The sequence below is a fragment of the Tasmannia lanceolata genome, unplaced genomic scaffold (genome assembly GCF_043159265.1).
Source record: "Tasmannia lanceolata isolate RefF3 unplaced genomic scaffold, GAP_Taslan_0.1 ptg000012l, whole genome shotgun sequence".
In the NCBI taxonomy this organism is placed as follows: domain Eukaryota; kingdom Viridiplantae; phylum Streptophyta; class Magnoliopsida; order Canellales; family Winteraceae; genus Tasmannia; species Tasmannia lanceolata.
Genome location: NW_027518689.1, coordinates 27,073,141 through 27,097,044, shown reverse-complemented (window position 1 = coordinate 27,097,044; position 23,904 = coordinate 27,073,141). Strand labels below are relative to the sequence as shown.

At 37.3% G+C, this 23,904-nt stretch overlaps 1 protein-coding gene across 1 annotated transcript; it reads left to right on the top strand.

The window, feature by feature from the left end:
• Positions 1 to 16,713: 16,713 nt before the first annotated feature.
• LOC143888684 (protein FAR1-RELATED SEQUENCE 5-like) lies at positions 16,714 to 17,691 on the top strand. Its single transcript, XM_077393114.1, has one exon. The coding sequence runs from the start codon at positions 16,714 to 16,716 to the stop codon at positions 17,689 to 17,691; it is 978 nt and encodes a 325-aa protein (XP_077249229.1).
• Positions 17,692 to 23,904: the final 6,213 nt, after the last annotated feature.

Sequence of the window (23,904 nt, the reverse complement as noted above, 5' to 3'; positions counted from 1 at the left end):
ATTTACTTCTATTAGAATTATGTTTGCTATAGCTTCCATCTACAATCTTGAAGTACATCAAATGGATGTCAAGACCGCATTTATTAATGGAAACCTTGATGAGGAAATTGACATTCATCAGCCTGAAGGGTATGTTCTCAAAGGTCAAGAAAATAAGGTGTGCAAACTAAACAAATCTCTTTATGGTCTTAAACAAGCACCTAGACAGTGGTATAAGAAATTCAGAAAAGAGATTAAAAATTTTGGTTTTAAAAGAAGTAAAGTAAAAAGTTGTGTTTTTTCTAAGAGCACAAAAGATTTTAAAGTGTTAATTACTCTTTATGTTGATGATTTATTGATTTTTGGTTCGAACATAGATTGCATTAATGAGACTAAGAGATACTTGACTCAAATATTTGACATTAAAGACTTAGGTCCTGCTGATGTTATTTTAGGAGTTAAAATTATCAAAAGAGATAGTAAATATATTTTAACTTAGTCTCATTATATTGAAAAATTACTAAGGAAGTTTAATCATTTTGATTGCAAACCTAGTAAGACTCATTTTGATCCTCACTGTAAATTAGTACCCAACACTGGGTTACCTGTAAATCAAAAGGAATATGCTAAAATCATTGGTAGCTTAATGTACGCTATGAATTATACTAGACCAGACATTGCATGTTCAGTTGGTATGTTAAGTAGATTTACTAGTAATCCAAGTGTTGAACATTGGAATGAAATTAGTAGAGTTTTGAGATATCTAAAGCATACCGTGAATTATGGCTTGCATTATAATTGTACAACTTTTGTTTTAGAATGTTATAGTGATGCTAATTGGGCTTCTGATAGACTTACTTCTAAGTCAACTAGTAGCTGGCTTTTTACTATGGGTGGTTGCATAATTGCTTGGTCCTCTAAGAAACAAACGTGTATAGCATTATCTTCAATGGAATCTGAATTCATTGTTATGTCTCTTGCAAGCAAAGAGATACTTTGGATGAAAAGATTTTAAGATGTATTCCATTTATAGATTTTACTAAATGACCAATCACTTTATACTGTGATAATCAAGCAGCAATTTACAACACCATAAATAAAAGAAAATCAAATAATAGCAAGCATATAGCTATGAGATATAATCACATACGAAGAGTTGTGAAAAAGGGTAAGGTGACACTTCAATACTTACCTACTGATCAAATTTTCGCAGACCCCCTTACTAAACCTCTATCAGGTGATAAGATCAGAAAAACTATGGGAGCTATGGGATTATTACCGGTGTAAAGAGATAATACTGGTTGAAACCCACTTTATCATATTGATGTCAATTTAAGTTTAATACTTTAATTTGAAAATCATGTGCATAAGAGTTCAATGGCAATTCAATCAAGAATTATCCATGAAATGTCAATGCGAGGTTGCATTTCCAGTGCATTATATATTCTGAGAAATAGTGGGGGTAAAACTTTTCTCTTAAAGTCTCATATCTAGTTAGATGTACTGTGTCTCCACAACAAGATAGGTTGAACTTTGTTCTTAACATAACTCATAGCTTTGAAAGTGGAACGATAGAGCGGTTGTGGACGTTCCTTATGAGTATGCCTTTACAAGTAAGAAAATGAGAGGCCGCTTTCTATGGATTTCTCCGGATAAATCATAGAGTACTTGTTAAACCAGGATCAGCGCAAGGCCCATTAACGCGCTGCCATTTGAGAGAACCAAGAACCCGTGTATAGTGTGAATATGTTTCCTTGTGTCTCATATTCAATCCTAAGGTTCAACCCTAGGCCACCTTTGGACTTGCACTATACTTATACTCAGTTTTGCATTCCATGCATTCTACACTCATCATTAGTAATAAGTGGGGGGATTGTTATATATTATAAATTATATTATATTACTAATAATGTAATTGGTATTATAAATTATATTATATTACAATAATATATTTTGAAGGAAAAAGTAAAGCCTTGAGATTTGTGAAAGGTCCCTCCATTATTTTAAAGGAAAAATCAAAATATTGGGAGTAGTGCAAGTTCCTTCCATCATTTTCATTTGGAATCCTTTAAAATGCTTTGGTGGGAATTATTTGAAATTTGTTGAATCCCACATGGAGATTTAGGATTCAAACTCCTTCACTCCTTCACCTATAAATAGGTGATGGATTCACTCATCTCATTCAAGTTCTTTGGAGCTCTTTCTCTATGAGAGAGCACCATGAATGAACTTCAAGTAAAAATAATTATTATATGAGAAAAATGATCATACGCTCAACCGTTTGAAATGAGGGTACACTTGAGTAGCTATAAGCGTTTCTATTGGTTGGTTTGAAATGGGCCCCACATGCTCATGCGTAGAAGAAAACAAAAACCCAAAACCGTTTATACTGTGCGTTCCTCTCTTCTCTCGTCTCCGAAAACCCCAACAGCAAACGAAGCTCTCCCTCTCTCCGACTCTGCTCTCTCCCTCTGGCTAGGGCCCCCGTCGCCGACATCGCTCCGCCACTCCCTCTTCGGACGGGCCCCACCTTCTTCTCCACATGTATGTGATTTGCTTCTTCTTGTTTTGAAAAAAACATATCTAGGGTTTGTGTTTCTCTTAGATTCTTATTTTATCTTCTTTTTCTTTTCTTTTTTGTTCTGCTGTAGAGATATGAGGGAATATCTTTTTTTGATTTCTGGTTTTTCATGTATCTAGGGTTTTTGTTTTCTTTTGGATTCTTATTTTGGGTTTTTTCTTTCTTTCTTGATCTGTAGATATTAAAATATGAGCCATCTTTCTTTATCTAGTAATGCCTTAGGTCCTACTTCTGTCCAATGTCCATTGCTCATTCTCTGGGCTGAAAATAATTCCTTCCATGGTTGTGTCTTGTTAGTGGTGGTGCAATTTGGGTCGGGGTCAATCCGACCCGAATGGGTTTAAAGCTGATTTCACCTCTGGTTGGGTTGGCCTTTCCTTTGGTTGTGTTTGGTTAGGGATGGAAATGCCAACCCCATTTAAATCTTGGAAAACCCGAACCAAACCCCAATTTTTTGTTTTGTGATTCCAACGGCATCAACATGTGGTTGTGTATTCCGATTCTTGGTAGGGCACTCCAAATAGACCTGGAAAAGGCGACCTGTGTCCACAGGTCGACCCGGCCCACCCGGAAATGTGCGGGCACGGGTTGGAATAGTGCACGAAATCAGCCCTTCTAACTTTTTTTGTTAATGTCAGAAAAGAAAATAGTCATATGATGAAGGGCCGTAGAAACACGTACTGATCATCCCACCTTTGATAATTTTGATCCAATAGCATCTCACTTCTAGAGTTCCAGTAGGTCATGGGATGGGCATTACTAATTTACTATGTATGAATAAACTCCCTATTGTTGTGCCCAAAAAATCATTAGCATAGGATGATTCTACCCCTCCAATCTAAGGAGGGACTGACAATATGGAAACTTCTATAGATCGAATGATTGAGATCATCCTATGGCAAAGTTTTTTGGGGCATGATCTGTTTACGTTGTGGCCCATCAAATGGACGGTTTGGATCATCCTATGGTGTAGGCTATACCGTCCATTTTGAAAATTAGGGGGTGAATCCATACATAGAAGGGGGTGAATTTATCACCGCCCAATAAAAACTCATTTTTGGAAAAACATGCGGGTCGACCCGACCCACCTGCACTGGGTACGGGTCACGTGTTTGCTGACCCGCAGGAATGCGGGTCGTTTTGACCCGCAACCCGCATGACCCGCAGGTCGACCCGACCCGAACCGACCCACCCATTTGCCAAGTCTAACTCCAAATGAGTTTTAGCCCCAAAGTAGGCACTCTAGTAAATCAGCCACAAGGCACCCCCATTGGAACATGTCACTAAATGATATTTATTGTTTTCTTTTACATTTCTAATATGTGTCTTTCATTTTGTTTTTCCATGTTGTTTGGTGGATATATTTCTCAAATTTTCATTTTTTAAGGTAACCAAAATGGATCCAAATTCTTCGCAACAATGTGGGGTACTGTAGACACCCCCATTTTGCTACGCTTTAAAAAGCGAAAGATTCAGTAGTATCATCGAGTCTTGAGTCCGTATTCAACATTAGATTAGGCATCTATGCATATTATGGTAGATTTCACCTCATTATGAAAGTTTTGAAGTTGATTCGCGATCCTGAAGGTCTCTAGGGGGTTCCTTTGGCATCTGGAAGATGAAAGTTTAACTTTCCAAGCAAATGAAAAAACCTGCTATTTTTAGAATTTTCAGGGTTTCCCTCATTTTTGCTAATTTTGCACTGCAGGGGTATTTTGGTCATTCCCGATGTGTCTCATTTGACCCCCGAGTTATATTTGAGAAATCTTGAGTGAGTTTAGAAATTTAAAAAAAGCTGCTATTTTTAGAAACTCATGAGGCTTCCACATTTTCATCATCTTATGGATATTTCAATCATTTCTTATATGTCCAAAACCATCTCGAGGTTACGGCTGATGGATTAGGAGTAATTTCGTAAGATTTGGGAAACCTGCTAAATTTAGATCTCTCAAGATTTTCTTTTAGTCTTGCACTTTGGGGGTATTTTAGACATTTCCAAACATATCATACTTAGTCCCTAAGTTGTGTCTAAGAAATCTTGAGTCCGTTCATAAATTTTTGAAAATCTGCTATTTTTAGAAATTCTCAAGGTTTTCCCTAGTCTCGCCAAATTCTAGCACCTCGGGGTAATTTGGTCTTTTCCTGTGTAATTCTTTTGATCCCCGAAATATGTCAGAGAGATTATGAATGATTTCCTGAATTTTGGAAAACCTGCTAAATTTAGAATTTCTCAGGAGTTTCGCTTAATTTGGAAATTCTAAGTGTTGAGGGCATTTTGGGTATTTTCAGGGGATACCAAATGATCCTATTTAATATTGCTCACCGAAAGGACCCAATTTTAAAAGTTTCTATTTTTGAAGTTTGACCATAAAGACTTTCCATTTTTAATTTTTCCCTTTAGGGTTAAATCAATCTGAGGGTATTTTGGTCGCGTTTGGATGTCTAACGGTCAAATAGGGGCATTTTGGTCCGAAAAGTTATTTTCCAAAAAAGATGGTCCGATCATGTGTGAGGGATGGACCATAAATGTCAAATGGGTTGGGTCCATATATAGAATGTTGAATTTAGAAAGATTTTATTGATTTTTTACGGAAAAACCCGAAACCCGTGTGAAATGGCCCATTGGGCTAAAGCCCGCAAAGATGAAGCTCATGTGGGTTCACCCATATGGGTCAACCACCATGGTGGGCGGCCCACATGGTTGACCCACATGAGTTGAGCACCCAACCTTGATGATGTCACAATGGTGACATCATATTTGTTAAAAGAAAAATAAAAAGAATAAAAATTGAAAAAGGAAAGAAGGAAAAGATAAATGATTGCTTAAAAAAGTTTTCTTCCAAAGAAGCAATGTGGAATGAGAATAGCATTTCTTGATTGATAAGAAATTAAGATTGGAATCAAATCCAATTTGGAAATAAAAAAGAAAGAAAGCAAGAGGGGAAAATTGGAAACAAGCCAAAAAGGGAGCTCTCACATTGGAAATTACTATTTCTCTCTTAACCCTAGCTTTTTTTGTATAAAAATCAAAGCAAACAATGCTAGAAAGGATTGGAAAAAAATCTAAATTCGTCATTTTTCTCTCTCCTCCCAAGAAGGAAAAAAAAAAAACCTCTTCTCTCTTGAGGTGTGATCTCTCTCTCAAGTGTTCTTCACAAAAGGAATTCTTGAATTCCTTCTTCTTCTCCAAGGCATCACACAATCAAAGATTATTGGACGGTTCTTTGGATCTTTTTTTAGCGTATAAAAGGGTTCGACAAAGCGTATATCTTGGATCACCAACCCTAGACACAAGGATCACGATCAACGATAAGGATTCCTCATCTTTGTGAAGTAGAAAAAGCATGCTAGGGTTTTAATTTTGATGGATCAAATCAACGAGTTTTTCTTTGAAATTCCAGTATGTTATAATATAAATTATGATTTTTCAAAATCCAAAATTTGATCCAAAAATTAATTTCCTCCATTTAAAAATGGTTTTCTTTTGTTTTTATTCAATATTGATTTAAATTAGATTATCAAAGCAAGTGTTTGAAAACATGGTTCTTTTTAAAAACTGATATTTTCTAGGTTTTATATAAAATACAAAACTACTGGAAACTTAATTTCCAACCGCGGTTCAGCTGTTTTATTTTTCATTCTATTTTTCAAAGAATAACCCCGAAAAGGGTTATTTCTTGATGAATGGATCCAAAAGTATATCAAATCATGACCAAATTTAGTGAAAGTTTGTTTCCAGTAGTTTTACAAGGTTATTAGATCACCCAAAAATTTTCATATATTTTGGAGTTTATTTAATCGGATTATTAATTATTTTAAATTTTGGCTATTTTTAATAAATGCCAAATCATCTTAAAAATTGATGAAACTTTCCAGAATTAAAGCCTAATAATCAATGGAAGTTTCCATTGAAAAATATTTTAAAAAAATATGGTTTTTACTGTTTTCTAATCGCTTCCCCGTTTTACGTGCCATAATTCTTTTTCTTATTAAATTAATATATTTTTAAAATTTTTCTTTACAAACCAGTAAATTTGGTTACTGGAATGTTATAGAAATATTTTCAATTAAGTTTACAAAGATTTGATAAGGTTTTACAATTTATTTTAATAAACGGGTTTTAACGCCTAGGAAACAAATTGATCTCTTATATTTAAAAATCAATTTTATGGAGGAGATTTAAGTTTTAAGTTTTGAAATTTTGATAATAAATTCTATAATCTATTATATATCTACTGAAATTTTTCATTTGATTTTAGGATACCATTAAGTTTGCTTTTTAAGTAATTATTTGGTTTCATCTCATTTTTGTGTGAATTTAAATGGGCATCAAATCGTCATAAAAATCCATGAAAGTCATACAGTAGTCTAATCTTATGATTATATTTATACTGTAAGAGTTTAAGTTGATTTGAAATTGATATGCTATAGGTTACTGTGTTAATCTATAATCTGATTTGAATTTTGAAAAATCAGACATTGATATCTAATCTTAATGATAATTCATGTAAATTTTTCAGTAAGCTTTAATCATTTATATATTTATTCTGTAAAGTTTTGGAGTAATTTAAAAGTGATATGATATAGGTTATTGTGTTAATCTATAATCTGATTTGGATTTTGAAAATGGGGAATTGATATCAAATCTTAATAATAATTCATGAAATTTTTCCAGTAAGCCACAATCATCCATATCTTGTTACTGAAAAAGTGTCAACTGATTTGGAGTTCGATTGCTTAGGGTTACTGTGTATTCCTAGCAATCTGGTCTTAATGATATTAAATCACAATTTAATAGCAAATCAATAGAAAAGTCAGTAAAAATCCCCAAAAAACCTTAACTTTTCATCATAAATTCAATCCCTAACTTTTTGAAACAGAAACCTTAGGGTTCATAGATTGCGTTTGAAAATTGGCTATGCTGTGACAATTTAACTGCCGAGATCGCAACCTTAATCGTATACTAATTGTGATTAATCCTGCATAATTGGAGTGCGTAAATTATAGTATGATATTGGCTCCAAGGTCCACTGTCCACGGAAATCCTGAGAAATATGCCAGGCAATAAGATACTATAATTTACGTGCTAAATTATACAAGGGTTGAGAGCACGATTCCCTTCCATGGTTGTGATTCGAGGCCGAAACTTGCGAACCATAGAGCCTTTGGCATTCCTTAGATGTTTAGGAATCGAAAAATCTTCAGAAATCGAAAATCATCAAATTCAACAAATTGAACTAACTCACTCCATGTCTTTCGGAACCGTTGGATTGCGATTTCCATCGTAGGAACCATTAAAGCCCCATTTAGGAACACTTGTGTCATGTTGTGTCCTAATTTTTAGGGAGTCCTAGAGTTAGGAGTCCAGCCTCATCATGGGTGTTTGCTATGGATAGCAACCGTACCATAGATCTAGTTACACTAGTCACCTCACTTTTCTCATAGGACAAGCCTAGTTACCTAGGATGTAGGTTCACCTGCATTAGTCAAAGGGATGTCTTGCACTTAGATAGGACCATATATCATCTTAGATGGAGCCCTAGGATAATAAAATCTACTCAACTTGAACTAAATAATTTCTCTTAAACTGTAAAACAGTCAATCCAGTCTCGATCGGTGTCCTAGATGAGTTAGGCATAAGTAGCTTAGTTCAGGTTCACCGAACTACGTTGACTCTGATCCCACTGAGGTTTGGGTACGTAGGCAGCTTGGATGCTTGATGGCATACCAATCACGAGTCGGCTCCACACATAAGTGGTGGGGTTTTGTACATTAATCCTTAAATTAAAAGTAATTAAATCACTTAGGACTTTCCATGAAATTAGAATTTTAGGAGAACTTTCACTTAGATTGAATTCAAACAAATTAAGAAAATTAAGATACACATTTAGGAATTACATTGAAATTAGATCTTATGGTGCATGTCACATAGTTTGCACATTAATATAGAGTCAAATGAGCCATTTAAAAGAAATTCAAAAGAGTTAACTTTTAGAATTGACGACCGATTATCGGGCAGGAATGGTGGATGTGGTGGTAACGCCCCATACCTTCCATTCTCGTAACCAGGTAACGAGTCTAGATTTCTGGTCAATTATGGGTCCTAGATCCCTCATCTAGGTGGCGACTCTGTCACTCTCTTTTACGTGGAATTTGGATTGCCTTAGTCATCCCAAGTTCACAGAAAAGATGAATTAAATCGCACCTTGCTAGGCTCGGCGGCTTTTCCCTGCCCTTATGGGTACTGGGTTGAACGTTTGTTTGCACCCTATGGCTTGGTTGCTGCCTGCTTGGTTGGGTAATTAAAATCAATAATAAAAAAACACGCCATTCGCGTGGGTACGAGAGACCAAGAGAGAGCATGACGCCTTGCGTCATTCCCCTCTCACGGGATCGGGTCCCACAGGTACCTATTGAAGGAGTTGAAGGTAGACCCTGAAGTTTGGTTGACGACGCTTTCTCGCAAGCATGCAGCTTAGCTATTGAAGAAGTTGATGCTCATGGTTTACTAATAGTTGATGATGGTGTTTGAAATTCCAAGGGTAGGCCCGAGTACTATACTAATGGCAACCAATGAGGAGGTCAAATTAGGTTCCTAACAAGTTTTAACCTTTTGAAAACTTCTAACCCAATTTTGAAGATTAAGATATCAAGGATGAAATTTAAGCACACAAGTTAAATCATAGGTGCAATGCAAATGTAAAGCAAGAGATAAGAGAGAGTGCACCCGAGATTTAAAGTGGTTCGGTCCTCCAAACGCGAGGCCTACTCCACTCCACCAACCAAACCCGTTGATGGCATCACTATTTGATCTTCTTAACTTCGGCGAAGATCGGTGCCAATTACAATTCCAATTGCCTTTAACCTTGGTGGCAATCCTCACCACGGAGAGTGGGCTCCGCTTCTCCGAACACTCGCCCAAATACATTCTTGATAAAGAAAGAAAGAAAAAAATCCGTCACAAGGGTTTACAAGGTTTGTAGAAGATGTACAAATTTAAGCCTAATGATCCAAATCCTAAATCTAGAGGATGAGAGGCATAAACAAGCTTGATTCACTCTTAGGATATTCCAATAGGTTTTTAGAGTGTTAGGATTGATAGTTGGGAAGTTTAGAATACCCATATATATAGAAAAACCAAAATATGACCGTTTGGTGGCATAGTGGTAATTCTGGCAAACACCCAAACGGCTATAATTTCTTCCCGAAATAGTGGTCTGGAGTTCCGAGAATTTTTCTCGGAGTTCCAGAAATACAAACAGAAGTTGAAAAAAAGCTACTGGACCAAATCTCGAAGCTCCGAGGATTTTCTCGGAGTTCCGAGAAGCCTATATGGAGCAGATTTTCAATTCTTTTTTCTTTATTTATTTGGGCTTCTAACTCTACACCAAGTTGGGATTGTTATGAGGGTTCCAAAGTGTTGGAACACCACAATGACAATCTCTTAAACATTTAGGGTGTGTGAGATTAACTTTATTTATGCCTCTAAACACCTAAACTAGGATTGGATCTTTACATTCTAAAACGACTTCGATCTTCAATTGTGATTCTTCAAGTCTTCATGCGTCTTGGATCTCTGATGTCTTTGGCCTTCATAAGCGGTCCAATGAGAGCTTTTTGGCCTTAATCCAAGCAATCTTGTCTTAGCACAATTATGATCTACAACTTAGACATTCAAACACATTAGTGATATTAAATCACTTGTGTATTGGAATCATCAAAAGAAGATGGGAATGCCAAGGTAGGAACCATTGGGCTTACAATCTTCCCATTTTTTATGATGACAAGCACAAGAGATTTTCCAATAAAAGCATACATTTATTTCCTTACACTAGATTTTTGTCCCCCTTTGGCATCAATAAAAAAGATGGGGTAAAAGAAAATCAAAGGGATAAAATTTTCAAATTTAAGCTCCCCATTTTTCAAGGAAAAAGACAAACATAGAACTCCCCCTATTTAAAGTTTTTATTCAACATAAGAGGGGATATTTAAATAACCATAAAATGATATTCAATTTTAAGAGCAAGCCCCTAATCTAAAAACACATATGAAGAGAATCATATGGGGGCTTTGGGAACCCAAGCTTTCTTGGTTCCACCAAAATTCCTAATTTTAGATGCACATTGGAATTGGTAATGACCATTGATTCCACAATAATGGCATCTAACATGAGGGTTAGATAGACTAGTCCTATCATAAAATACATGATTAGGTCTATGACTAGCCTTCTTCAAGATTATGTCAATAATTTTATCACCATTTAGGAATCCATGGAGACATAATCTTAACCTTTCATTTTCATTATGAAGATGTGTTATTTGATTTAAAAAATCATTAGTGTCATCTTCATAAGATTTGGAAGAGCTTGCCACATCTTGAAGTTTAACAATTTGGCAAGTTTTCTCATCCAAACTACCCTTAAGGGTTTCAATCTCAAGTTTAAAATTTTCAAGTTGTGCTTGAGATTTAGATATGGAAGAAGATGACTCATTTTTCAAAATATCAAGTTCATTTTCTAATTTTGAAATAGATTTTTTAAGAACTTTATTTTTTGAAATTTGAGAATGCAAGGTTATGCACAATTCATCATAAGATATTTTTTCACTATCACTACTTGATGAATTACAAGAGGGGTTTGAATTTACCTCATCTTCATGGGTGAGTTCCATGAAGCAAAGATCATCCTTATTAGCTTCCCCTTCACTTGAGCTTTTTTCCGAAGTGATAGAAGCATCCCAGGCGGCTGCAAGACTCTTGTTCTTCTTCCAATCCTTCTTCTTTCCCTTGTACTTTGAGGAAGATAAGTTGAGAAGAGGGCACTCCGGTCTTTTGTGTCCCGTCTTCTTACAATTATAGCATCTTATTCCTCATTCTACTTCATTTTCTTCTTTCTTCTTCATTTTATCCTTTTTGTGCTTCTTTCTCCATAAGTTTTTGAATTTTCTCAAAGCTTCTTCCTCATCATTATCCGCATCACTTGAGGATGATGAGTCCGACTTGGAGGCCTTTAGAGCTAGAGATCGACTTTCTTTTTCTTTTTCTTTCGGCTTCTTCTCTTTTTGACGGCTAGTGAGGAGCATCTCATGAGTGATAAGAGATCCTACAAGCTCCTCCATAGTTAGTGTCTTGAGATCCTTTGATTCTTGTATGGCGGTGACTTTTGGATCCCAATGTGGAAGAAGTGACCTAAGCAACTTACCCACAAGCTCATCAGTAGGATAAGATTTACCAAGATTAGCTAATTCATTTGATATTTTAGAAAATCCGGTATACATTTCAGAAATATTTTCATTTTGACCCATTCTAAACATTTCATATTTGCTCTTTAACAAGTTTATTTTGGAATCCTTGACTTGTGATGTTCCCTCATGGGTAACGGCAAGAGTATCCCAAATAACCTTGGCGGAATAAAAAAGAGGTACTCTATTAAACTCCTCCGTAGATAAGGCGCAAAACAAAGAGTTTATAGCTTTGTAATTTAAATTTGCATGCCTTTTCTCTACAACATTCCATTCTTCAAATGGCTTGGAAGGCAAAATGTATCAATTTTCAACAATACGCCAAAGCTCCACATCTATCGAAAGAAGATAGATGCGCATCCTTATCTTCCAATGTCCATAGTTGGACCCATTAAAGAAAGGAGGTCCAGTTGTGGAATGGCCTTCTGGAAGTCCGGTTCCATTTATGTTGGCCATTTTACAATTAGAAGGTTGCCAATGATCTTATGATCTTTCCCTTGTTAAATTTATAAAACAAATTTACCAAAGATTTTAAGAAAATAAAATCTTTTAAGAGCCAAGGCTCTGATACCAAGTGAAATTCCAAGGGTAGGCCCGAGTACTATACTAATGGCAACCAATGAGAAGGTAAAATTAGGTTCCTAACAAGTTTTAACCTTTTGAAAACTTCTAACCTAATTTTGAAGATTAAGAGATCAATGATGAAATTTAAGCACACAAGTTAAATCCTAAGTGCAATGCAAATGTAAAGCAAGAGATAAGAGAGAGTGCACCCGAGATTTAAAGTGGTTCGGTCCTCCAAACGCGAGGCCTACTCCACTCCACCAACCAAACCCGTTGATGGCTTCACTATTTGATCTTCTTAACTTCGGCGAAGATCGGTGCCGATTACAATTCCAATTGCCTTTAACCTTTGTGGCAATCCTCACCACGGAGAGTGGGCTCCGCTTCTCCAAACACTCGCCCAAATACATTCTTCTTGATAAAGAAAGAAAGAAAAAAAATCCCTCACAAGGGTTTACAAGGTTTGTAGAAGATGTACAAATTTAAGCCTAATGATCCAAATCCTAAATCTAGAGGATGAGAGGCATAAACAAGCTTGATTCACTCTTAGGATATTCCAATAGGTTTTTAGAGTGTTAGGATTGATAGTTGGGAAGTTTAGAATACCCATATATATAGAAAAACCAAAATATGACCTTTTGGTGGCATAGTGGTAATTCTAGCAAAAACCCAAACGGCTATAATTTCTTCCCGAAATAGTGGTCTCGGAGTTCCGAGAGATTTTCTCGGAGTTTCAAGAATTTATCTCGGAGTTTCGGGAATACAAACAGAAGTTGGAAAAAAGCTACTGGACCAAATCTCGGAGCTCCGAGAATTCTCTCGGAGTTCCGAGAAGCCTATATGCAGCAGATTTTCAATTCTTGTTTCTTTATTTATTTGGGCTTCCAACTCTACACCAAGTTGGGATTGTTATGAGGGTTCCAAAGTGTTGGAACACCACAAGGACAATCTCTTAAACATTTAGGGTGTGTGAGATTAACTTTATTTATGCCTCTAAACACCTAAACTAGGATTGGATCTTTACATTCTAAAACGACTTAGATCTTCAATTGCGATTCTTCAAGTCTTCATGCGTCTTGGATCTCCGATGTCTTTGGCCTTGTGGTACCCTGATCCCGCGAGAGGGGCGGGCCGCGCTCTCTCTCTTGGTCTCTCGTACCCACGCGATTGGCGTGTGTTTTTTAATTGTTGATTTGAATTCATCTTTTATGTGAACTTGGGATCACTGAGGCAATCCGAATTCCACACAAAAGAGACTGAGAGAGTCGCCACCTAGATGTGGGATCTAGGACCCATAATTGACCAGAAATCTAGACTCGCTACCTGGTTACGAGAATGGAAGGTATGGGGAGTTATCCGCCACATGCACCATTCCTGCCCGATAATCGGTCTTCGATTCCAAAAGCTAACTCTTTTAAATTTATTTTAAATGGCTCATTCAACTCTATGTTAATGTGCGAACTAAGTGACATGCATCCTATGATCTAATTTCAATGTGAATCCTAAATGTGTATCTTGATTTATTAATTTGTCTGGATTCAATCTAAGTGAAAGTTCTCCTAGAATTCTAATTTCATGGAAAGCCCTAAATGATTTGATTAAGCATTTACAAGAAAATTAATATACAAAACACCACAATTTGTTGTGGTGCCGACTCGCGGGTGGTATGCCGTCAGACATCCAAGCTGCCTACGTACCCAAGCCTCACTAGGATCAGAGTCGACGTAGTTCGGTGCACCTAAGCTAAGCTACTTATGCCTAACTCAACTAGGACACCGATCTAGACTGGATTGACTGTTTCAACAGTTTTAAGAGAAGTTATTTAATTCAAGTTGAGGATTTTATTATCCTAGCATTTCATCTAAGATGTTATATGATTCTTATCTAAATGCAAGTTGTCCCTTAGACTAATGCAGGTTAGCCTACATCCTAGTTTACTAGGCTTGTCCTAGGGAAAGAGTGGGTGACTAGTGTAATTAGACCTATGGCACGGTTGCTATACATAGCAAGCGTCCGTGATGAAGCTGGACTCCTGACTCTAGGACTCCCTAAAACTTAGGACACGACACGACATGACACCAGTGTTCCTAAATTGGGCTTTAAGGGTTCCTAAAGGAATTTTGAATCCACCGGCTCTTGGGAATCTTGAATTCTTTTGGGTTTGTGGAAACTTTTAGAGTTTTCTTGAAGCTTTTATTATCTGAGGGTATTTAGTGTGTTTGGTAGCTTTTAAAGTTGTTTATTTAGAAGGTTTTAGTTTCACTTGAAATTTTTAGTGGTCTTTTGGTTAATGGCTTTTAACGGATTTTTATTAGCGGATTTTAAATGGGTGAATTTTAGTTTTGTTAATTTTAGGTTGGATGCACTTTAGATTAATGTCTTTCGATTTTGGTTTGGAAAATGACGTTAACACAACCAAGTTTTGACAATTGCACAAATTCGACAAACCATTGACCATTAAAAGATCTAACAAATGCAGCCCATTAAAACTGTCGTAACTCTTTAACCGCTTGGCCAAATTCAACGTACGAACATGCGTTGGAAAGATCTTTTATAGGGATACAACTTTGTAGTTCTCCATTGTTTGTAAATCTGTGATTTAGAGGTTCGAATTTGTGTTGCAAACAAAAGGACAGCAACATTAAACTGGAAATGCCTAAAGGTGTGCCGCAACCATTTTGGACTTAACTTTTTAACCGCTCGCCGTCTGATCTAGCACGAATACTCGTTGGAAACGGCACAAAAATATCTACGACTTTGTAGTTAACCATTTCCCACGATTCTGTTGTTTAGAGGTCGAAAAATCTGTTTAAAGTCTAACAGCTAGCACTATGACGGGAATGATATTGGCACCCCCATGTTTTCTTTTGATAATTCTTATTTTTTTAGTGATTAAAAGACGGTGAATATGAAAAATGGCTTGAATGGACCTGAGATTAGATTCAAATGGGATGTTTGAAAAAGGGGTTGTTTTTATCTACTTGGCAAGGTGGGGTATGGATATTGGGTTCTTGAGATTGAGTGGGGGCTGTTGTTATCAAATTGGAGTGGGGGCTGTTGTTATCAATTGAAAGATGGAGGTTTTGTAAGCCAAATTAAATGGGATTCAATGATTCATGTGAAATTCAAGTTTTTCTTTATTTATATGTCTAAATTTTTTTATTGAATTGTTTTCCCAAAACAAATCTAAATTCCCTAACAAGCCAATGATTTCAAAATCCCATCGCAAATAGGTTCTAATGACCCTAACACATTAATTATATTTAGCATAAGTGAGAACATGACAACCGGTACGAAATTAAACATGACAGCAACCAAAATATACGCAAAACAACACTCAATCATACAAATATAGAAAATAAAATAAAATTCCAAAAGGCATACCTTTTTGTAGACGATATTCCATGCAAACTTATGGAGAAGAGGGATTCGGTCTAGAGAGAGGGCTTGAATTTTCTAAGAGAGGGGTTCTCTCATTTCCTTCCTCCTTTTCTCTTTTTTTGGATGGTGGGATGAGAGGGTATTTATAGGAGAATGGGATAGGAGGTTAGGTGAGGTTAGGTGAGGTTAGGTGAGGTTAGGTAAGGTTAGGTGAGGTTAGGTAAGGTTAGGTGAGGTTAGGTGAGGTTTGGATGGTTAGGATGAGAAGAAAGGTTAGGTGGTTTTGGATGGTTAGACCCAGGTCAAGATCTGCCATTGATCTAACGATTTACGGAAATCGGGTCTCGAAATGGAATCAGGGTCCGGGCTATGAAGTGACCCTAGCTTATTTTGTCCCGATTGATGATCCGTAAAGTCAGATCAAGATATTAATGACCTAAAACATATAAATCAATGATAGAGGGGGTTCTCACATGGATTTAACACACTAAATTCACCAATCAGGGTATTTTTCAATTTTTCGGATCTAATCATCTCACCAGGTACATCTCTGTATCATTTTGTTTTTTTTTTTTCAAAAAATTTGAGGATGCATACTTTACCAATGAAATTCTACGGATCAATATATTAGGTTATTGTTGGTTAAAGTAAAGCAAAATGTGGGTGTCTACAGGCCTTCATAAGCGATCCAATGAGAGTTTTTTGGCCTTAATCCAAGCAATCTTGTCTTAGCATAATTATGATCTACAACTTAGACATTCAAACACATTAGTGATATTAAATCACTTGTGTATTGGAATCATAAAAAAAAGATGGGAATGCCAAGGTGGGAACCATTGGGCTTACAGTGTTAATCTGGATGAAGATATTGGAGAATGGGACGAGACAGATGTGAATGACAGAGATGAGGTTGGCAGTGGTACATTTAGTACACCCAAAAGGGTTGATGGTGAGAAGGGTGTTGTGAATATGCCTTTTGTGGGACAAGCGTTTGATAGATGGGAATCTGCCTATGAGTTTTACAATGCTTATGGGCTGGCCACTGGGTTTGGGGTACGGAAGTGGAGTACATCCTCTTCAATGAAGACAAAGGTGGTCATATCGAGGACGTTTGTATATGATAGAGAGGGGGTGAAAAGGGATAAGGGCAAGATAGATAATGTCAAGGAAATGAGGGAGCGTCGCGCTGTGAGAGTAAATTGTAAAGCTAGGATGATCATCAAACCTAGAAATGAGAAGTGGGTTGTGAATACTTTTGAAGACATCCATTCTCACGAGCTGACCTCCCCATTAAAAACCAAAATGCTTCGTTCCCATAACCGATTTCACAAGAGTGAAGGTGTTAAGATTTTGATAGATTGTCTCAATGAGACACAAATGCCTAAGTCTAGGATCGCAAAGGCCATTAATTCGACCCACGATGGAGTAACAGGTGGGCTCTCAACAAATCAAGTTATTGCTCATTTGAGAGCAAAAAGGAAGAACAATTTGGGGCAAGAAGCAATCTTAGTGGCCAACCATCTGCAAAAGAAACGATCGGAAGACCCAAACTTCTTTTTCTCGATGGAGTTAGACACGGATGGGACCTTCCGATCCATGTTCTGGGTTGACACTAGGGCGAGGGATGCGTACATGACATTCAATGATGTCATTGTTTTTTATGTTACCTACAAAATAAATAGACTCTCTTTGCCATTTGCACCGTTTACAGGAGTAAACCACCACAGACAGTCGATCCTTTTCGGATCTGCACTGCTAGCCGACGAGATGGATGAGACATTTTGTTGGGTATTTGAGCAGTGGTTGACGTGCATGCATGGTAAAGCTCCGGGTGCAATAATAACCAATATGGACTTGGCTATGAAAAATGCAAAAGAATTTTTCCAGATACACGCCATAGGTTTTGCGAGTGGCACATACGGAAGCATCTGCTTGAGAAAGTTGTAGAAATGCAGGATACCGATAGTGATTTTTACCGTGATTATAATCGGTGTTTTCATTTGAAAAAAATAGAGGAGTGTGAGGACAAATGGCAACAATTGGTGGTCAATTATGAAATTGGTGGTAACGAATGGTTGTGTAGGATGTGGGAGCAGTGAGAGCATTGGATGCGGGCATATTGGAGAACCACTTTCACTGCATGCATGAAATCAAGTCATCGCAGCGAAAGCATGAATTCCTTCTTCGACGGATATGTGAACAACAATACTGGCTTACATGAGTTCTTGAATGCCTATGAAAGGGCACTTGTTCAACGCTGTAAAACCGAAGCCGAAGAAGATTTCAAGTCAAAATATTTGATTCCTAAGATGCAAACGAATAGCCCAATAGAAGAAGAGGCCGGTAAATTCTAATCGAGTATTATCTTTAACAAATCTCAGGATGAGTTGAAAGGTAGTACCAACTGTTGGTATGATCATTTGAGCAGTGAAGGGACAATAGAAGAGTATTCTGTAGGTCTCAGAAATGAACAGAAGAGTAGATGGTGCAGGGTACAGTATAACGATTCTGACGGAGTGACCGCGACATGTGAGTGCGATATGTTTGAGATGGAGGGGATATTATGTCAACATATCCTTCTTATTTTTGACCTTAAACAATTGAGAAAGGTTCTTGATCGTTACATGTTAAGGAGGTGGTCTATTGAGGCCAGATATCGAGTGGGAAGTATATTACCTACAAGTACACAAGATAGTAATGGCATGAATCTGTTTAAGAGGTGGTGTCTAATCTCAACATGGCAACGACTTATAGATGGACCGGGTAAGAGGGAGGATGTAATGAAAAGGATGGAAGATTTTTGCAGTGCACTTTGGAGTGAAGAAGAAGAAAGGAAGAAAGATGAGTTGGTGCAAAGTGAGTTACCAGTCATTGGTAGCCAAGTCCAGTCTAACATTTGTGTTCGTCAAATGCCTAAAATTACAATTCAAGACCCCCCAGTTGCGAAGACGAAGGGCCGACCGAAGAATGCTACACGTTTGAAATCTAACATAGAGACCTCTGCAACCCAACCAAAGAAGATGACGTGCAAATCCTGTGGGGAACAAGGACATTATGCGTTGACTTGTAAAAAGAACTCCAAGGTCTGTACATGGTGCTTTTTTAAGTTATAAGTTTCTTAAACTAGTACTTATTAATAATTTGTTCTTGTGTTTGGTAATAGAAACATAAAAGAAAGCGGCCAGGGAAAGAAGAGGGAGAGGAGGAAGAGGAAGATGAGCAGGGGGAGGAGTAGAGCAGACGCTCAGGTTAGTCTGTGTTTTTCCCCCTCACAGAAGCATATTTACTACGTTTGATGCATTATCCTTATGCCCATATTTTTAATTTATATGCCAGGAAATGAATGCAAAGGGAGTCGGAGGATGCTTGTGGCATTTGTTGGAGTTCTTAGGTGAGAGCATCATTTTTTCCAACGCCACCATTAAAAAAATCATTTTCTCCTGGTGATGATATTTCTGTCTTTTTTCATCCTTGCAGGCATTTTTGGATGGAGAAGTTTTTGAAGACTTAAAACATGCTTAAAATCTGCTTCGATTTTTTATCTGTTATAAACCTTTGTTCCCTGAATGGAGACTTGTAAATTTTGAGGAACCTAATGGAGGAAGGTCATTACTTTTTTTTGGGCTACTGCTGCATTTACACTTATCAGAACGTGCTGCTGCTGCATTTTTTTTGGTGCTGATGGCTGTTTCTGCATTAGTAATGAAGAAAAAGTTGCTGCTGCTATTGCTTTTGTTTTGTTGGGACACTTTTGATCGTTGGCATTGTGTGAATAAAATGACCTTTTGGGTCAGACTTGCCTTGTACCCTTCTCCATGTTAGTGAAATATCTTGGATAATTCATTTATATTGTATAATCTCTCTCATGTCTTGTCTCATGTCTTGTGTTATATACATTTGTATAACTCATAGTTCTTTCAAAATGCCAACATATGTTATGAGAAAAAGAAAGGCTTTCTATTTTCAAACCTAAAGGGAACAAATATCTATAAAACGAGAAGATTCCATAAATGATTTTTGGAAAATCAGTTCCATAGGATGATCCTAACCCTCCGATCTATAGAAGATTCCATAAATGATTTTTGGAAATCTCCATATTCAGATCAGTTCATATCAGAGGGTCAGGATCAACCTATGGAACTGATTTTTGGGGCACAACCTATTTAAATTGTGCCCAAACAGATGAACGGTTTGGATCATCAAAAAAAGTGAGCCGTGCCTACTGTTTTAGACTTCACGTGTTTTCACAGCCACCCATCATATAAATTCTCCTATAAAACAGTCTGTATCTTTACTTGTTTGTCAAACATAGATAGCTTTAACTTTCTTCAAAGCACTCCAATTTCTGAAAAAATTGACTCAAACACTAACTTTGTTTTCATCAGAATATGCTTTGTATGGGCAATTAACTGAGAAGAGTGACGTTTACAGCTCTGGGGTTGTGCTTCTCGGGCTTTTAAGTGGGAGGAAGGTTTCGAGTACCGATGGTCAATCGTGGCTAGTGACGGATTGGGCTTGGTTGGTAGTGAAGAACGATAACCGAAGCTCTTACTATAAGGAAGCAGAGTAATCCTCACCACATCTGAAAGTAACTGAGCATAACTATATGTTTTGATTTAAGGGATCATCTATGATTCTAAGTCACAAAGTGCAGTGTTCCCCTCTGGTATGAACCTGTTGTTGGATCCATATTTCCCACTTCCAGAATTTGAATTGTGACCATCTTTGTAAATAATAGATTCCGTTCATTCTGTTAGCCCACGTTTGGATACCCATAGGATTTATATTTGGATTTCTCACATTTGCAGTTGAGATTTGGAACTGGATCAGATCCTTAGATGTAACTAAGCAGATACAACAGTGGGAAAAAAGCTATTTCCAGCTTAAATAATACTAACTCTACCAGCTTAAGCTTAAGATTTAGAGTAATTGGTTGTTTCACATGGTACCAAAGCTATTTCCTCATGGCAGATCGTGTGTTCTAAACACAACAACTCCTTCATATTAAAAATCTACTCGTATGGCCAACCCAAAAGAGACGCCACCTGTGCCATATGTAAGGCCAACCAAAGATAAAAAAGGGAGCCAACACGTGAGAGGGAGTCTTTAAGTATAAATGATTAAATAGCACCAACTCTAACAACTTGAGCTTTAGAAAGAAAATAAAACCCTAAACAATCAGTTAGGGTTTGTATTTCTGACCCTAGATTTTAACAGAGATACAAACCCTAACTGATTGTTTAGGGATTCGTTTTGCTTAAAATCTAGGGTTTCCTTGAATCTAAACCCCTTTAATCCATAAAAAACAAAAATAGAAACCCTATAATATGATTGTACCCAAAAAAATGGAAAACAACATACCTGTGAGTTGAAGCCGGTGGCGCCCGCCGGAGAAGGACGAGACGGGTCGGAGAGAGAGAGTAGAGTCGGGGAGAGAGAAAGCTTCGTTTTCTCCTCTTTACAGAGAAGCTTCGTATTTGGATTTTTTCCCTTGACAGATATATGTGGGACCCGTTCAAACCAACCAATATGTGGGTTTTCTGAGACGAGAGAAGAGAGGAACCCGCAGTATAAATGGTTTTGGGTTTTTGTTTTCTTCTACGCATGAGCATGTGGGCCCATTTCAAACGAACCAATAGAAACACTTATAACTACTCAAGCGTACCCTCATTTCAAACGGTTGAGCATATGATCATTTTTCTCTTATTATATATATATATATATATATATATATATATATATATATATATATATATATATATATAGAAGAATAAGAAGAAAGGAAGGAAGGAAAGAAATAAAAAGACGGTTATGCCTTAACGGCGATAACAGTCATTTTTTAAACAGAAACAATTTAAAGTTTAATTGCCGAAACAGTTTTTTGTTAAACGGCTATATTTGAAGGGTTGCACCTCTTTTTTAAAGGGTGCGAGTCTCTTCGTGAGAAGGTGTTTTTGCACCGATTCTAAGTCTTTAAAACGACTCAATCCGAGTTTGTTAAAAGTGTTCCTCTTCAATCGATCTCTTCTCTTTTATATACGTTTAAAATTTTCCTAAGTGGGTTCTGTTTCATGAGATACAAGAAGTGCAGTCTTGTTAAAATTCTCAGTGTTGGGCATTGTATCCTGGAGATAGAATTTCAAGAGTCCATCTGCAACTATACGTGGGAAATTACTATCTTAAAGAAAGCTTCTTGGAAGTGCCTTGCCCAATTAATTATACTGTTCTATTTTCTGCATTTTGTTCTGTCTTATTTTATACAACAAGGGCTGCAACTAGGGTCGGGCGGGTCGGGTTTTGAAGAACCCAACCCTACCCGAGAAATATCTTGGGTCGGGTTTTCTTCCGGAAAACCCACGATTCCCAAACCCGGACCTACCCATGATAAATTTTGGGTTGAGTCTAGTCGGGTTTTTTTTACTTTGACGCAATTTTTTAAGGAAAACTCTTGTTTGGCAAGGCAACTGAACTCATAGAAGTAGAAAAACTCAAGCATGGCAAACTCTATAGTGCATTAACTAATAACTAGTCCAAAGAGAGTAAATTGATGCATTACCAAATGAAAATGATTATACTTATATGAGATAAACAACAAACTATTTACTGAATTAACTATTTAGTTGAAACTTGAAACCCTAGAGCTAAAGGGGGGAAATGAACAAAAGATGGAAAGAGTCCCTGTGATTGCGTGCGTGCGTGAGTTTTACTTTTAAGTGTTCACTTTTAAAGTAACAAAGTTTTAGAAAAAAAATACATACTATAACTTAAGTAACTCGGGTCGGGTCGGGTTGGGTCGGGTCAGGTCGGGTCGGGCCCCTTCAAACCTGGCTCGACCCGCGATTCATGCGGGCTTTTGGATCGTAGACCCGGCTCCACCCGAAATCCGAGAAACATGAACCCAACCCAAGCTATTTTCGGGTCGGGTCGATGCGGGACTGGTAAAACTCGACCCAAGTTGCATCCCTACATGCAGAGCAGGGGATTAATGGCTTTACAATTATTAAGGATTTTTCTGGTATAAACTGGGAAAGTTTGCTTTAGCATTGTTATTTTCTACAATTTCCCATTTTTGTAATCTGTTTTACATGAACTGCTAGGGTCCCCATGGGCTATTCCATCCTATTCTATAAATTGCTCCAAGAGGTTCCATATATGTCACTTCCAATATTATTGAGGAACGTGACTGCTTTTGATGGAAGGTTTTCCATTTATGTGTATCATTGGTTATATCTATTTGATGATGTTTTAATTTATGCCTATGATATTTGTAACATAAATCAGTTATGTTTCTATGATTTGTCTAACATAAATTTCATTTGTATTATCAGATGTTTAAGTACTAAGGAATTTAATGGGATTTCTTGATTTATCGAAGATTATTGTGACTGTGAAGATACTTTAAGTAAGTTATTTATAATTAACGTTTTAAGGGAGTTCACGGTCCATCGTTGAACTGTAATTTTACCTCATATTCTAATGAGTAGGGTTCTCAATTTTACACCCATGCATAGCATGGGCCCCAAATACTAGTATATATATATATATATATATATATATATATATATATACACACAAGTAAAAAGCCCCGTGCGATGCACGGGCCGACAAAGAACTGTACGGACCACATCATAGGTTGATCCAAACCGTCCATGTGATGGAACATAACATCAATAGGTTGTGCCTAGACCTGGCAAAAGCGACCCGTGCCCGCGGGTCGACCCGACCCACCCGCAAATTTGCAGGCACGGGTTTGAGTTTTAGTGACCCGTCAAAACCAACCCGCAGGTGACCCAACCCGCAAAAACACGGGTCGGGTCGGGTCAACCCGCAGGCACCCGCAAGTCACTTGGCTTTTCAAAGGGTGGTGATTTTGTTATGCTAATCTAGTTAGATGGCTTTTTTTTCTAATGCAAAGGATGGTGATTTTGTCATGCTAATCTATTTTTTAAGGGTTTGATGCCTAAATAGGTTATGGCTGGCACCATAGAATATAAATAGGATGTGGCTAGCACCATAGGTTGATCCCAACCCTCCGATTTGAATGTTAGAGGGTTGATCACTTGATCCTAACCCTCTATAGATCGGAGGGTTAGGATCAACCTATTGAAATGATTTTTGGGGCACAACCTATTTAGGCTGTGGGCCATCTAATGGACGGTT

Coding starts and splice junctions, on each gene's coding strand:
- LOC143888684 (XM_077393114.1), top strand. CDS start 16,714: ATGCCTTTTGTGGGACAAGCGTTTGATAGATGGGAATCTGCCTATGAG.